Source organism: Mustela nivalis, assembly GCF_964662115.1.
Source record: "Mustela nivalis genome assembly, chromosome: 3".
NCBI lineage: Eukaryota > Metazoa > Chordata > Mammalia > Carnivora > Mustelidae > Mustela > Mustela nivalis.
Genome location: NC_139022.1, coordinates 140,958,889 through 140,974,238, shown reverse-complemented (window position 1 = coordinate 140,974,238; position 15,350 = coordinate 140,958,889). Strand labels below are relative to the sequence as shown.

Sequence of the window (15,350 nt, the reverse complement as noted above, 5' to 3'; positions counted from 1 at the left end):
TGCAAAATAATATAGTTGGACACCTTCTTACCCTATACACAAATATTAACTCTAATGGATTATTGACTAAGTGTAAACAAGACAAGAGTTAAATTTATAAGACACCTAGAAGATAATGTAGGAGAAAATCTTTCCGATCTTAGATAAGGTGATCATTTCTTTTATTTGACATCAAGAGCATAAACAACAAAGCAAACAAAAAAAGATAAATTAAACTAAAAGTTTTATGCTTCAAAGGATACCATGAAGAGAAAAAGCAGCCCACAGAACAGGAAAAAATATTTATAAACCATATATCTAAAAGAGACTTGTATCCAGAATATGTAAGAACTCTTATAACTCAACAATTTAAAAAATAGTGTTTTTCTCAACAATAAAAAAGTTACATTTAAAAGGGGGCAAAGTATGATAACAATAACATAAAGTATGGGAGAAATAAAAATGTAGAGTTTTTGTATGTGATTGGAGTTAAAATATTAGCAGCATAAATTAGATTGTTATTACCATAAGATGCTTTAGGTAAGCCCCATGGTAATCAAAAAGATAATATCTCTAAAAGATATGCAAAAGAAATAGGGAATGAAATCAAAGCATATCACAGCAACAAATAATAACAGGGGTATTTTAATACCCATTTTCAATAAAAGAACATCCAGACAAATCAGTAAGAAAACAACAGATGTGAACAACACTGCAGACTGAAGGGACCTAACAGATATATCCCAACATTGCACCCAACAGAATCAAAATACACATTCTACTCAAGCACCCATGGAACATTCTCCAAGATAAAATACATTTAGCTTGGGTCACAACACAGGGTCATGAGAGATGCCTCACAAATATTTCACTCTACGTCTTTACTCAGCAGGAAGCTTGGAGACAATTTAATCTGATGAACCCTGAAGTATGAGAAGAGAGGAGGGTAGTAAGTGTGGTTATAGATTGTAAGATAGGTCAGATATGTGAAAACTCCAGGCAGGTGAGCAAGGAAAGAACAAGGACATCAAGCAGGGAAAAAGGAGTTTGCAAATGTTAATTCAATTTAATTTCTTAGTGCTTTTAAAAACTCCATGAATATTAGAGTCACCTGGAAACATCTTGAAGCCTGAGGATGTACCAACTCGCCATCAAAACTGTAAATCAATGATTAATACATGAATCCCTGATATTGGTGTGTTTTAAAGGCTCTTACGTGAAATTTAATTGCAGGCATGTGTGAGAACCCCAGGGATAGAATGCAGAATGCAGAATGTGAGTTCTGGGATAGGAGAAAAGAAAGGTTGGGGACAGAAATTGAGACCAGATAGGACACTGACCTATGTTATAGGTTAAATGAATGTATCTTTACTTCAGGGGTACATGGGAGATACTGAAAGGTTTTCAAGTAAAGGAGAGATTTTTTAGTTATTTTCTTTGTAACTAATCAATCAGCTTTACAGACTGACTCAATGGAAAGTACTTTGGGAGCTTGGTTCAAATCCCACCTATGTCTAAACTTTCTAATGTACATTATGTATTTTAAGGTTTTTAAAAATAATTATTTGAGGGAGAGAAAGTGTGAGAGTATCGGGGTTAAGGGCAGAGGGAGAGAGTCCTCAAGCAGACTTCACATGGAATGCAGAGCCCCACATGGGGCTCGAACCCAGTACCTTGAGATCACAACCTGAGCTGAAACCAAGTCAGACACTTAACCCTCTGAACCACCCAGGTGCCCCACATTTACTTATTTTAAGCAATAATTTCTGTCCCATAGATTTGTCACAAATACTAGAGCTAATATATTAAAACTGTCCACACTTCAGTTGTGTGCGAGGACCCTATTTGTCACCTGAAAGCCTTCCAGTGATTTTTTTTTAACACTGAAGAAATCTAGAATTTAGAAAAAAATTTGAAACTGGTAATGTTCATAGCCAGTTCAATACAAGAACCTAAATTCTTTCAAGTCTAGAAAATGTTCCTTTAGTATCCTAAAATGAAATTATGCATACATAAATTTTTTATGTAGATACTATCAGAAAAATGTGCAGCTAACTAATTGTTCTGATGTAAGATGTTTGTGGGAAAAGTAAATGCAAGTCAAGAATTGAAAATAGTGGGAAGCACTTATGCACATTTCACTGGACTTCTTTTATATGTATTTACCAGCAGAGAGCAAGCAAGAAAAACTGTCTATTAGTACAGAAGGCTAAAAGGTTTTGATAACAATCAGTAAAGTTAATGTTAGACAATGGATTATGTAATGCAGTTTCATGAAGAACATAATGCACTTGCCACCAACGTTGTAAAGGTAGAGAATACTATGACTTTGAGAACGAGATGATGAAAATAAGGCTAATGGGAACAGAGAGTAGGGTCCAGTCTTCCCAGTGTCATTGCTCCCCTTAAATGGAAAATTTCATAGAATGAGGCACCAAAAGGAAAAACACGAGTAGAATCCATTTTTAAATTTTGAAATCTTAGTATTGTCATTACTTTAGTCAATACTAGTATACCATGTCAATTTTCTGGTTTTGTCATCATGTCTTGGTTATGTAAAGGGTTAGCACTGCGTGAAGCTGGTTAAAGACTATGAGAAACTCACTTCTCTTTATGGAATTTTTGTGACTATAAATTGAATTCAACACAAATATCGTCAATAAACACAGAAATTAGGTAAGTGGTTTTCAGAGGCTGGGGTTGATGGAAGGAATTGACAAGATGGTGAAAGGTAATTTTTTAGAATGATGGAAAAATTCTATAACTTAATAGTGGAGTGGCTTACATAATTGTGTGTGTCTAATTCATAGCTTAAAAAGTTGCATTTTATTATGTGTGAATTTACTTCAATAAACCTAAAACAATGAAAATCAGTCAAACCTTTTAATAGACAGATCTTCTATACTTAATTCTGGCGAGGTTAACAAACATTTACTACTATTAGAAGAGCAAAAAAAATTTTTTTTTTTTTTTTTAGCTTAGAGCAGTGGAATTAGTAAACTCTACACCTTTCTGGTTTTTACTGAATAATGTTATGTGGATATGGTAATCCAGAGTTATGGCCTTTCACAGTGTTAAGTATCCCAAGCATTTCTGAATCCTCAGATGAAGAATATGTCACAGTTTTACAAGTGAATTATGTATAAGGGAAGGGAAAGAAAACTGAATGAGAAGTCATCAAAGAGGGAGAAAAACCACGAGAGACTCTCAGCTATGGGAAACAAACTGAGGGTTGCTGGAGGGGAGGTGGGTGGGGTATGGGGTAATTGGGTGATGGGCATTAAGGAAGGCATGTGATGTGATGAACACTGGGTGTTATATGCAACTGATAAATTGTTGAACACTATCTAAGACTAATGATATACTGTATGTTGGCTAATTGAATTTAAAAAGAAAGAGGAAAAAAATAAAAGTGGTCCTTCAATACTAACTAATTCACCCTTGGTGAATTGAATGACTTACTATTGAGTATAAATTATTTATCAGACAAATACCACAGATACGTATTTGCAAGTTTTGCTTTGTCATTTCAAATAATTCAACTACTATAACCTACAACATAGAACAATGGCATTTGAAATACGGTCTTTTATTAAATGTTATTTTATGCATCTTTTTGAAAATATTATTACCTCACAGGATATATGAATTTTAAGTGCCATGTCATGGTATAGAACAAATAAAACTCTGGTTTGTTTTTTCATAGTGGAGAGCTTTGTTAAAGTATACTCTTTACCTGCATTTGGACTGATGGTTATCTGAAGCATTTATTCAGTTCTGGATACCTAGACTTTGTATATGTATCTGGAGTAACTAGAGGCAAGCGGAGTCTTGGTGGTGACTCTGAGGGAAGAGCAGAACTTATGCATATGAGTCAGATGCTAGGTGAAGGAAACATAAGGGTCTTTCCTTGGTCTTGGCCACAATACACTTTTCTTAAGCTGTCCTGTTCTCCCTAGACTTTGGGTTCCGTGTCCAACTCTTACTCTATAATCTCAGGTTGCACGATTAATATTTGTTGTATGACTTGAAAATATTATTTTGGACAAACTTCCCAGTTTAGGTACTAACTGCCATTTACAATTACATCTGGTGAGGTAGCTTTTGTAATGATCGGCAAAACACAAAAGTACTTGCAGTTATATGCCTTATACAGTGTAATAGCCCTAACATAGAGTTGGAAAGTCAAAACACCAAGAAGACTCTTGAAGAAGAACAAGATGGTTCAGAAAAGCTCATTTCTGAGTGTCCACTTACTGGTTCAAAAAGCATTATGGAATGAATGGTTTCTAAGCTGCTATAACAAAAATACCACAAGTTGTGTCTTTCCACAATGTCAGCTTTATTCAATCATAAGGCAAAGTTAAGTCACAATTAGAAAGCAAGTTCAGAATTCTAAAGTCAATGGTATTTCACCATGTGATTAAACCTGGCTTCTTACACAGCACACAGAGCAGGACAGAAGACAAACCACACAACAAACAAGGTAATAGAAGAGTGTAGGAAATGAACGAACCAAATGGGAAGTCAGTTGGTCGGCCCACAGTTGACATAAAGTCTCGGTCAGCTCTCGGCACCTACTGCTTCTGGTATGCAAGCAGCAGAGGCTCTCGGGTCTCTATGGACATCAACTGAGCAGAGCCTCCGGGGACAGCTGCCAGTTTTTAAAAGGTCATGTCTGAAGAGTCTGGCAGTTTGTTGCCAAAATCCTCTCCTTTTGAAAGGGATTTAATTGGTCTCAGGCCCCTGCAGACCTCCTCTGGCTCTGCCTGTTATCAGTTCTGGGGAGACAGCAGACGCTGGTCCCCATGATGTCTCAATATTGATATCTCTTAGCTGCAGTACCTTTAACTATTTGTGTTATTGCTTAACACAGGTCCCTGCTTGACAAGAAAGACTATTTTGCTCTCTAAAATACACATATATACATATCAATGGAATAGAATCTATACATTAAACATATATACATACTGAATATGCATATCAAATATGCATATCCACCAATACCACACGATCTTAATTATCATATCTATGTAAGAAGTAGATACTAAGGCTCAAAATCAGGTATTTTGACTCTTCCAAATTGTTCCTTCAAATTATCTTAGCAATTTTAGTTCTTCATAATTTCATGCAAATTTTAAGATAAACTAGGTGTTATCTACAGAAAATCTTGCTGGGATTTTGACAGATTTTTATTTTTCTTGATTCTGAGTCACTTTAGGAAAAATTGGCATCTTTATTATTTCAAATCTTCCAATCATAAATGCCATGTTTCCCTACTTATTTACATTTTCTTGTAGGGCTTATAAGTACAATGCCATGGTGTAGAACAAACAACATTTTTATGACATTTAGATATTTCTGGATCTGAAAAATGTTAAGCTGAGTGATAGTACCCTTGCCTTTTGTATTGGTGGTTGTCTCAGGCAAAAGCTTGGTATATAGTCTTTTTATAGGTGTCCTGAAAGTAACTAAAGATGAAAGGAAGTTGGGAAGAGAACAGCCAGCCAGTTAGAAGTTAGGTATGGAAAAATGGAAAGGCTCTTTCCTTGATTTTGGCCACTAGATACTTGTCTTTAGGCAAATAGTACCTCCATAATGTGGGTTCCATAATGTGGGTTATCAACTGATAACCCTATGGTCAATAATGGCTATCTCTATAAATCAACTTTTTTTCATGGAAATGGGAAAAAGCATTCATTTCCAAACTCCTTCAGACCTTCCGTGAATGGTTCTGTTAAGATACTTAGCTTCATAGGGGCGCCTGGGTGGCTCAGTGAGTTAAAGCGTCTGTCTTTGGCTTAGGTCATGACCCCAGGGTGCTGGGATCAAGTCCCACATCCGGCTGTCTGCTCTGCAGGGAGCCTGCTTCCTCCTTTATCTCTGCCTGCCTTTCTGCCTACTTGTGATCTCTGTCTGCCAAATAAATAAATAAAATCTTAAAAAAAAAAAAAGATACTTAGCTTTCTATATTATGGATACCTAACTCATTTTAAGAGTTTAGGCTCTTTGGTGGGACCTGAAATGGTGCTCTATGCCCAGTTCATTTATTCGTATTTGGATGAATGGAAAATATTAATTTGCACTGGAGTTCCAGTTAGTTTTGTGCTAACCAATTGGCACTTACAGTGGTGAGTTATGTGGAGACTTTGGTAATCATTATCAAGACATAAATCTACTTTGTAATATGTGCCTTGTAGAGTGCGTTGTAATAGCTCTCCATTGGGATCAGAGGAACTAAGCAGCATTAGGAGGTTTGTAAAGGAATAAGCAGATTCAGAAGAACCAAGATCGATATGCTCATATAGTAGCTTAGAAAGCATTGTGGATGGATAGCAATCATGGCTGTGCAAGCTGAAGGTATTCAGCTTGAATAAAAGAGCACCCAGAAAGCTTTCTGTTCCTCCCTGGATCTTAATAAAGCCCAGCCTAACTCAAAATGTCAACCTGGGAAATGGAGGAAACACTTTGGTATATAACATTGGGAATATTAAGATAGGTAAAATAAGATTATTTAGCATCAAAAGCCTTTAGATATTTTGTTGCCTTACTGAGGATTATTTTTTCCCTTATGATAGTAAATACGTTTCTTATTAAAATGAAAAATTCAGAAAGTTGGAAAAATAAATATATACAATTCCATCGCCAAGAAGCAACCACTTTAATAGTTGGTATATTATCTTCTATTAATTTCTGTTTGTATTTTCTTAATTAATGCCATAGTGTGTATATATAAATTTAATATCTTGAATTAGGTGTTTTTAACTGTTTCTATTACCTGAATAAAGTATTTTAACCATTACTATTAAATGCACTTACTATAATAGCTATAATTGAAACTCTCAGCAAGAGTTTCTGATTCTTGATTTATTCATTGATCCAGTGCTCATCTCATCATGTGCCCTTCTTAATTCTATCACCCAGTTACCCCCCCCCCACCTCCTTTTTGGCAACCTGCAGTTTGTTTCCTGGAGTCAAGTCTCATGGTTTGTCTCCCTCTCTGATTTCTCCCATTCAGTTTTCCCCCACTTTCCCTATGAGCCTCTGTGCTAGTCCTTATATTCCACATATGAGTGAAACCATATGATAATTATCTTTCTCTCATTGACATCAAAAACTAATGAAGTACTCTATGTTGGTTAATTGAATTTAAATTAAAAAATAAATCAAAACTAACTATAAAAAACAAAAGAGTTTCTGATAGTTTGGGAAGAGAAGATCTCCAATATCTCTACTTTTTATAAATATCCAAGTAATATAATATTTGGAAATTAACTTTTTAGTTCCAAAATTTTTCTCCAAATAATTACCAAGAGTATGCATTTGTGTTAACCCACTATTCAGCCAAAGACTATAAAGGGCATTTTAATAAAACTAATACCACTTAACAATTTATTAAGCAAAATATTAGGAGTTTGATTGCATTAGGTTTTATGTTACCAAACATGTAATTAATATATTACTTTTCAAGCTATCATTGGATAATTGAGCATAGAAAATAAAAACCCTGAAATCCCAGGATCTTAGAATTGGAAAAAACTTGTATGTCCAGTCTTCCATCTTGTGCCCAATAAGAGGATTTACCTGGGTTTTCTAGGAATTTAAGACCCTGATTTAAAAAACTCTAACTGTGCACACTGTAGAACTCACTGCAAAATGGGGTTATAATAAAATCCCTACAAAAATATAACTCCATTAAAATTCAGCATTCACCAAAATGAGACAATTTAAATTTGTTACTACTTTCTCTGTAGAAAGAAAGAGAAAGAAAAAACAGTATTAAAAGAACACATTAAACTCCTGAGAAATGCACAAAGTGCTCCTTCATGAAGAAGTCTGGAATGCGGACTCTAGTAGCCACTGTGCTTCGCTTCTAGAAACCTCTTCTTTTCTTTTTTTTAGATTTATTATTTATTTATTTGATAGATCACAAGTAGGCAGAGAGGCAGGCAGAGAGAGAGAGGAGGAAGCAGGCTCTCTGCTCAGCAGAGAGCCTGATGTGGGGCTCGATTCCAGGACCCTGGGACCATGACCTGAGCTGAAGGCAGAGGCTTTAACCCACTGAGCCACCCAGGCGCCCCCGCTTCTAGAAACTTCTGGGCCCCACCTGTTCCCAAACCAGCAGGTCTTTGCTGTGAGGATTTTTTTTTCTTTTTTTGAGAGACAGAGCAAGAGAGTGTGCAGGCAAGGTGGGGGCGGGGAGGGGCAGAGGGAGAGGGACTGAGAGAATCCCAAGCAGCTCTATGCGCAGCACAGACCCCAGTATGGGTCTCAGTCTCCTGACCCTGAGATCATGACCTGAGCTGAAATCAGGAGTTGGAGGCTTAACAGACTGAGCTATCCAGGCCCCCTGCTCTGAGGATATGGACCCTTCCTACTTGCTCAGCCCTGCCTTCAGGCTCAGAACCTGCTCTTGCCTGAGAAAGGAAAGGATTAGGGATTGTGAGAGAGATTCTTGAGAAACAGATGACTATTGGGATTGTAAAGGAAAAGATTTTTAGGAGACGAGACATCTGAGAAAAAAATGTGGACAAGGCAAGAAAGCTTGGCAGAGCCATTAGCCCACAAATTCTTTCAGGATAAAGAGAAAGGGGAGGAAGTTTTGGTACAAGTATACCAGAACGCCCTGCAGTCTGAAGAAGGTTTGAAAAGTTTTCATGAAGTACAGGGGACAAACCTGACCATCAGAGTAGTTTCTTTCCAGCACGAGTGGGCTCATTTGATGGATTTTAGAGTATAGCAGAGATCTACTGAATAGCATCAGAGCTTTGGAATCATATCATACTGGTTGTGTATTTGTCATTAGTAATTCATAGTGAGTTAAATTAATTGATTTATATGTTTGCAGAACACCCAGAATGATTATGGTCTGAGAGCTCAAACGTGAAACTTTTGGAAATTAGAATTTCAAGGAAAGATACAAGTGTGTTTCTTTGACTTCTACAGAAATATTAGTAATTTTCTGTGTATTCTGTGTATAGAGTGTCAGCAACACAGATGTACTAAGATTCTACAATTGTCATTTCATTTCTTAGAAAGCACACATTTACTACCATGGTCTTACATCACGGCAAGGCAAAAAACATATTTATTCCAATAAGTTTGGCCACTGGTTGCCCATATTGGATAATATTCTCTGCAAGTTTGCAAGTTTGTGCTGGATTATCATATACTCCACAAAGTGATTGTAAAACAGAAAGGCAACATAAGTTTACTGGATAATGAACATTTGAATAAAATTCATTTTTATATGAAACATCATATATACACAATAAGGTAAATACAATCAATATAAAGGTACAAAGACAAATATCTGTGTATAAACAACCCAGTAGGAAGTTTTAAAAATTATTATTTCTTTAGATATATAAACCCTCTGCTAAGAAAAAGGCCAAGTAATTGTCACAAGTATTTTTATTATGTAGCAAATCCATACTTAATGATCTTCTCCAGCAAATCACATCTCCTTCAGCCCCCTTTACCGGAGGAAATCACCAAACCGAATTTCTGTTGAGTAGTTCCTGCATTCCTCTGTAATTTCACTGCATATCAATAAATATATTCACTAAAGTTCAATATTTATATATTTCAAATTCATACATGTATTCATATATATGTTTACTTTAGGGTATCTTAGTAATTTATACAATGAAAACAATATATATATATATTCTTATAGGACTTGCTTTTTACAATTCTTTGTGATTATATATATATATATATATATATATATATATATATATACTGCTATTATTTAGAGCTATAGTTTCACCTCTGTGTAACATTCCACTATGTGAATGTATGTAGTCATTATTTTTTAACACTAAATTTATCATTTGGTTGTTCATTTTTTTAACTTGTTTTATGAGGATGAATAATTCTACTTCAACACACTCTTCTCTTTTTCGACTCTTTTTGAAAGAAAAAGATTTTATTTATTTATTTGACAGAGAGAAAGTGAGAGGCCACAAGGAAGGCGATCAGCAGAGGCAGAGGGAGAAGCAGGCTCTCTGCTGAGCAGGGAGCCCCATGTGGTACACAATCCCATGACCCTGGGATCATGACCTGAGCCAAAGGTAGATGCTTAACCAACTGAGCCACCCAGGTTTCCTTTCTCAGATTCTTGTGCACAACAGCATCTTATTGCCAATAAATAGCATCTTGGGGTAGAATAATACTCATTTTTCATCTTATATAATAAAATAGGTAGTGGCAAATGGTTTTGTATTGCTGGCTAGATTATATTTCTTGAATTTGGTATAATAAAAAAATAGATGTTTTACTTTTGGAAACCTCATTCTATTGTACATTTGGTAAATTTAGTGTTAAAGTTTTCAATAAAATAAGATTAAAATTTTATCTTACTTCCAAATAAATCAGTAATAACTTACTGAAACTTTGTTCTAAATATGGATGGTTTTACAAAGCCATTTTCTGCGACCAAAGCAGAGAAGAAAAGTTAAAAACAAGTAAACAAACAAACAAACAAATGACGTAGTCTCTGGTAAGAGGCATCCAGATCTATTTGCAGCAGAAATTGAAGTAAATTGCCTACTCATTGCACCTAATAAATGAGAATTTTGTGGGAGTAGTTAAACAAATTTATAATGAGACAAATCTTTTAAAAATTTAATTTCCAAATTAATCTAGCTATGTGGAAAACCAGTGTGTATGCTATTTCTTAATAACATCTCATACTCTGCTTGAAGATACTATCTTTTAAATAAAATTTTAAAGGAGCTATCCTACTATCAAGGAAGAAAATGCTTTGCATGCATTTACTTAAGTAGGAAAAATTAATCAGTACTTGCCTTATTTGGGGGGCTCCAATAGATATCTCACAACTACCTTATTCTGAAATTCATCAACAATCTTGAGCTTCATAGGTAGATAAGTTGTCAGAAAAAAAAGAATCAATGAATCCTCCTCTTCACAAAGCTTTAACTTAGTAGACTCAGAGCTGGCAAACAACAAAGCAGGTTATTGAGGAATGTCGGACCTCGAAGACATTATTCTTCCCACATTTGCACTTAGAAATCATGAAATCTGGACCCTAAAAGGAAAAAGAATTTAGTTGAAGTTCTTGAGTTACAGATGAATAAAGACCTAAAAACTACTGCTTATTGTAACCTACCATTCCCTTGCACTTCTATAATGTAGGAAATGAGAATAACGAAAGTAATTGAAGGCATTTGGATCATGTGCCTGTTTCATTTTACTGGTTTATGAATTCCAAACTCCATAAAATCAGTTTCTCTTTTCCAAAATTATAGCAATTGCTTCTTGCATTTTTTTCTAGTATACATAGTGTTCCATCCAGGAATAAAAATCAACCCACCAGAATAACAAGGAAATAAGAAAGCAATGATGAAAAAACTTTGATTCTTGAAGACAAGAGTGACATTTAATTAAGCTGTGGAAGAAAGCTTTAAGAACATTTATAACATTGATATATGCTAAATGGGATACCTGGAAAGAATCCAGAAACCAGTTTTTAAATATGTCTTACTTCTAAAGGAATTACTATTCCCTTTTACCTTCCTACAATCCTATGATTCAGTAAAGCATTGTCTCATCAGATGGAACCTCCCCACAAAGATATACAAGAGAGTCCCCCATAATATCTATTAACAAAATGGAAGGACTGATTATTCTCCCAACTTGTAGCTAAAGAAAAAGCTAAGCTGCATTTTTAAAAACTACACATTTGAATCTCAGTTCTTTTCCTCAGGAAATAAGAACTGATTATCTCTGGAAATACAGACCTGGAGCAATCCTCACAGCAGTGCCACACACCAGGGCCACCTCCATAGATACCCCACCTGACTCACCTGACACAGAGAGATAATAGGGAGTCAACAGCTCTGGACACTATGGCTACCTTATTTATGTTTCCTCCTCAGCCATCTCCTTCCAGTTAAGTTTCTTTTCTTTGTCTGTGGGGGAGGAGATTGATGGGGTAAGATTGATGGCGCCAGGGCAGAAAAGATGCAGAGATATTCTTGTCTTTCTTTGGGACTGTAAAGTATGTCACACTACTTCTCAATAGATCTTCCTCAACAGGAGGTTTGAGGACAACTTAATCCCCAGAGGTACAGGGAAGCATCTTAGATCCTAAGATCCTAGACGCTAAGATATCTTATCCTAAGATCAGATCCAAAGATACACAGGAAAGCTTTCCTAGCAAGTGAATGGAAAAAGGACAAGAGGATCAAAAGCAGGAAAAAGAAGAGTTTGGGAATGATAATCTAATAATTAATGACCTAAGCATTTAATATATTTTTTTAAACTACAGGCATATTAGAATTATATGGGAAACTTCAAGAGTATGAATACCTGTCCTGCAGTCAAAATTGTGAATTGATTATTAGTAGATGAGTCCCGGGCATTAGTACATTATAAGAGTTCCCAATGAGTTTCAAGGGCAGCCAGGTTTAAGGAAGATTATTAAGAAGACAGGATGCAAATATGTTTTTGTAATAGAAATACAATTGACATACAATCACCTTAAATTGTGTAAATTTAAGGTGAGCCAAATGTTGATATTGCAATATGGTTATCAATGGAGTATTAGCTAACACCTCTATCACATCACTTAAATCTCCTCCTCCTCCTCCCCTCCATCCCCCCACCTCCTCCTCCTCCTCCTCCGCCTCCTCCTTCTTCTTCTTCTTCCTCTTCTTGTAGTGAGAACAATTAAAACCTAGACTCCTAACAGCTTTAAAGTTCATAAAACAATATTGTTGACAATAATAACTATCCTGTGTATTTGGTCTCCAGAAGTCATTTTTAGAGCAGGAGAAAGAAATCTGGGGAATAAAGTTGAAATAGGATGGGACACTGTCTTAAATTATGTTAAAATTTGTTCTTTCCATCAGAGATATTTGAGAGACACAGGAAGCTTTTAAAGAGAAGGGAGAGGGGTTCCTGGGTGTCTCGGTTGGTTGAACATCCAACTCTTGGTTTTGGCTCAAGATCATGATCTCAGTGTCCTGGGTTGGAGCCCTGTGTCAGGCTCCCTGCTCAGCTGGCAGTCTGCTTGTTTCCCTCTTCCTCTGCCCCTCCCCTTACTCATTCCTTCTCTCTCTCTCAAATAAATAAAACTTTAAAAAGAAAAAAAGAAAAGGGAGATATTTGTTCATTATTATTTTCTCCTTTATTAACTAACCTTCCTCAGTCTGACTCAGTGGAAAGAGCTCTGGGCATTGAAAAACCCAAGTACAAATCCTGTCTATCACTGAGTAACCTTGACTCAGTATTCAATCATAGTTTGAATCCACAGTTTGTTTTTATGAGAAGTATAGTATCTATCTTATATGTGTGTGAAGAATAGGGATAAAACATTTAAACTATCTGCAGTTAAATTGTGTGTTTGGTAGGCATGTGCCACCTTAATCCTATCTGCTATATTTAGTAGTGAGGAAGCCCAGAATTTAGAAACTTTGAGACTAGTAATGTTTTGTGCCAATTTAACTGAAGAACTCACATCTCATGAATAGAGAAAATATCCTTTTTTATAGTAAAATGAGTATTATGCTTACTGTAGGTCTTTGAATCATTTACATAGACACCATTAAAAATGCCTGTGGCTGACAAGCCTTCTGGTACAGGGTATTTGAGAAAAAAGCAAACTGAGGCCTAGAACTGAATCTGCAGGAAAGATATACATTAGATATACATAAAGATATACATTAGACTTCCCTTCTTCTGTGTATTGTCAGCAGGGATTAGGACCAAGAATTCTCAGTAGAAATCTTGAAGGACAGAAGATAGTGGATGATAAATTTAAGGTGGGAAAGAAAAAAAAATGCCAAGTGAGAATTCTGTGTTTGGCAAAATTGTCCTTCAAAAATGAGGGAGTAAATTAAGACACCCCCAGAGAAATAAAAGATGAAGGTGCTCATTACCTTTAAAGCTACCCTACAAGAAATTATAAAGAGAGATTTTCAATTTGAAGTGAAAGGCCAACAGAGAATAACTCAAAATGATATGAAAATGTTCTCCAGTGAATATAAATGCATGGACAATGATAAAACCCCATATTATTGTAATTTTGGTCCATAGATCCACTTTTTATTCTTTTATAGGATTTAAAAGACTAGGGTGTCGCTCTCGGCCCGCAAGAACGACACGGAGACACTCGTGGAGGCAAACTTCTTTAATGGCTTCTTTTTATCTTCTTCCCCCTCTGGCACAGCACTGCACGCAGCTCCTGCCGCCCCGCTCGGGCACCGCCGCCGTCTCCAGGGCCGCGCGCCGCCCCTCGGCGCCCGCCGCCTCCGCCATGGTCCGGGCTGTGGCCCTCTCTGGCCGGCGCGGCTTGGCGCGGCTTGGCGCGGCCTGGCTCCCGGCGGGCCCGCCTCTCTACAAGTACATTCAAGCATATATACACCGGCAGCTTAGCCCGCCTAGCCAATCACCGCAGTGCTCATGCACCTCCCTCGTGAGTGGACCTAAATGAACAGCCAATCATATTCAGTCCCTTACAGCTCTTATAGTAGGCCTCCTGTACTGGCTCCCGACACTAGGGCATAAAAATTATTTTAAATTCATGTTAGTTAATAGGCAATATTAAAAAAGATAAATTGTGAGGTCAATAAAATAAAGTGAAGGGGCAGGCCTGGAATGGAGTAAACTTTATGCAATTAAAGTTAAGTGTTATCCATTTAAAATAGATAGTTATAACAACAGTATATTCAAATATGTTAAATAACTGGAATTAAAATAAAAACTCTAAAAAACCAATAGTATATTTATATTACAACTTTAGTATGTCATATGTAGTTCTTATGGAAACAACAATGAAAATTTCTACAGCATATACATAGAAAATAAGAAGGGAATTAAAATATGTCACTACAAAAAAATCAACTAAATACAAAGGAAAGCAGTAAGGAAGGAAATGAGGAACAGAAGATCTATAAGATATAGAGAAAACAAGTTAAAAATCGCAATAATAATTTCTTCCCTATTAATAGCTATTTAAATGTGAATAAATTAAACTCCCCAATCAAAAATCACAAACTGGAATATCTGGGAGAAATGGCAAAATAAGAGGACCCTAAGCTTACTTCATCCCACAGATACAACTAGATAACACTCACATCAGTACAAATAACCCAGAAATCAACCCAAAGACTGGCAGAACAAACTGCACAGCTAAATGTAGAGAAGAGGCCACAATGAAGAGGGTAGGAAGAGCAGAGACAGGGTGGGGAGCTAAAATCTGCAGGCCACAGGAGGGAGGGAGCTGGAAGGAAGGAGTGTGGAGAGGGGCAAGAAACAGACTATGACACCAGGGAACATGCATAGGGAAGATAAGTCCCCATAATATTTGGTTGTGGAAATCAGAGACACTGAAGTTTGTGAGT

The 15,350-nt window shown here is 36.3% G+C and overlaps 1 protein-coding gene across 1 annotated transcript in view; it reads right to left on the bottom strand.

The window, feature by feature from the left end:
* Positions 1–14,151: 14,151 nt before the first annotated feature.
* The window catches only part of LOC309860956 (uncharacterized protein), a gene marked incomplete at its 3' end in the record, with an annotated part of 88,210 nt that continues 87,011 nt past the window's right edge, over positions 14,152–15,350 (bottom strand). Inside the window, exon 9 of the mRNA XM_082723377.1 lies at positions 14,152–14,343. Within this exon, the coding sequence (XP_082579503.1) occupies positions 14,152–14,343 (192 nt within the window). The remainder of the gene's footprint in view (positions 14,344–15,350) is intronic.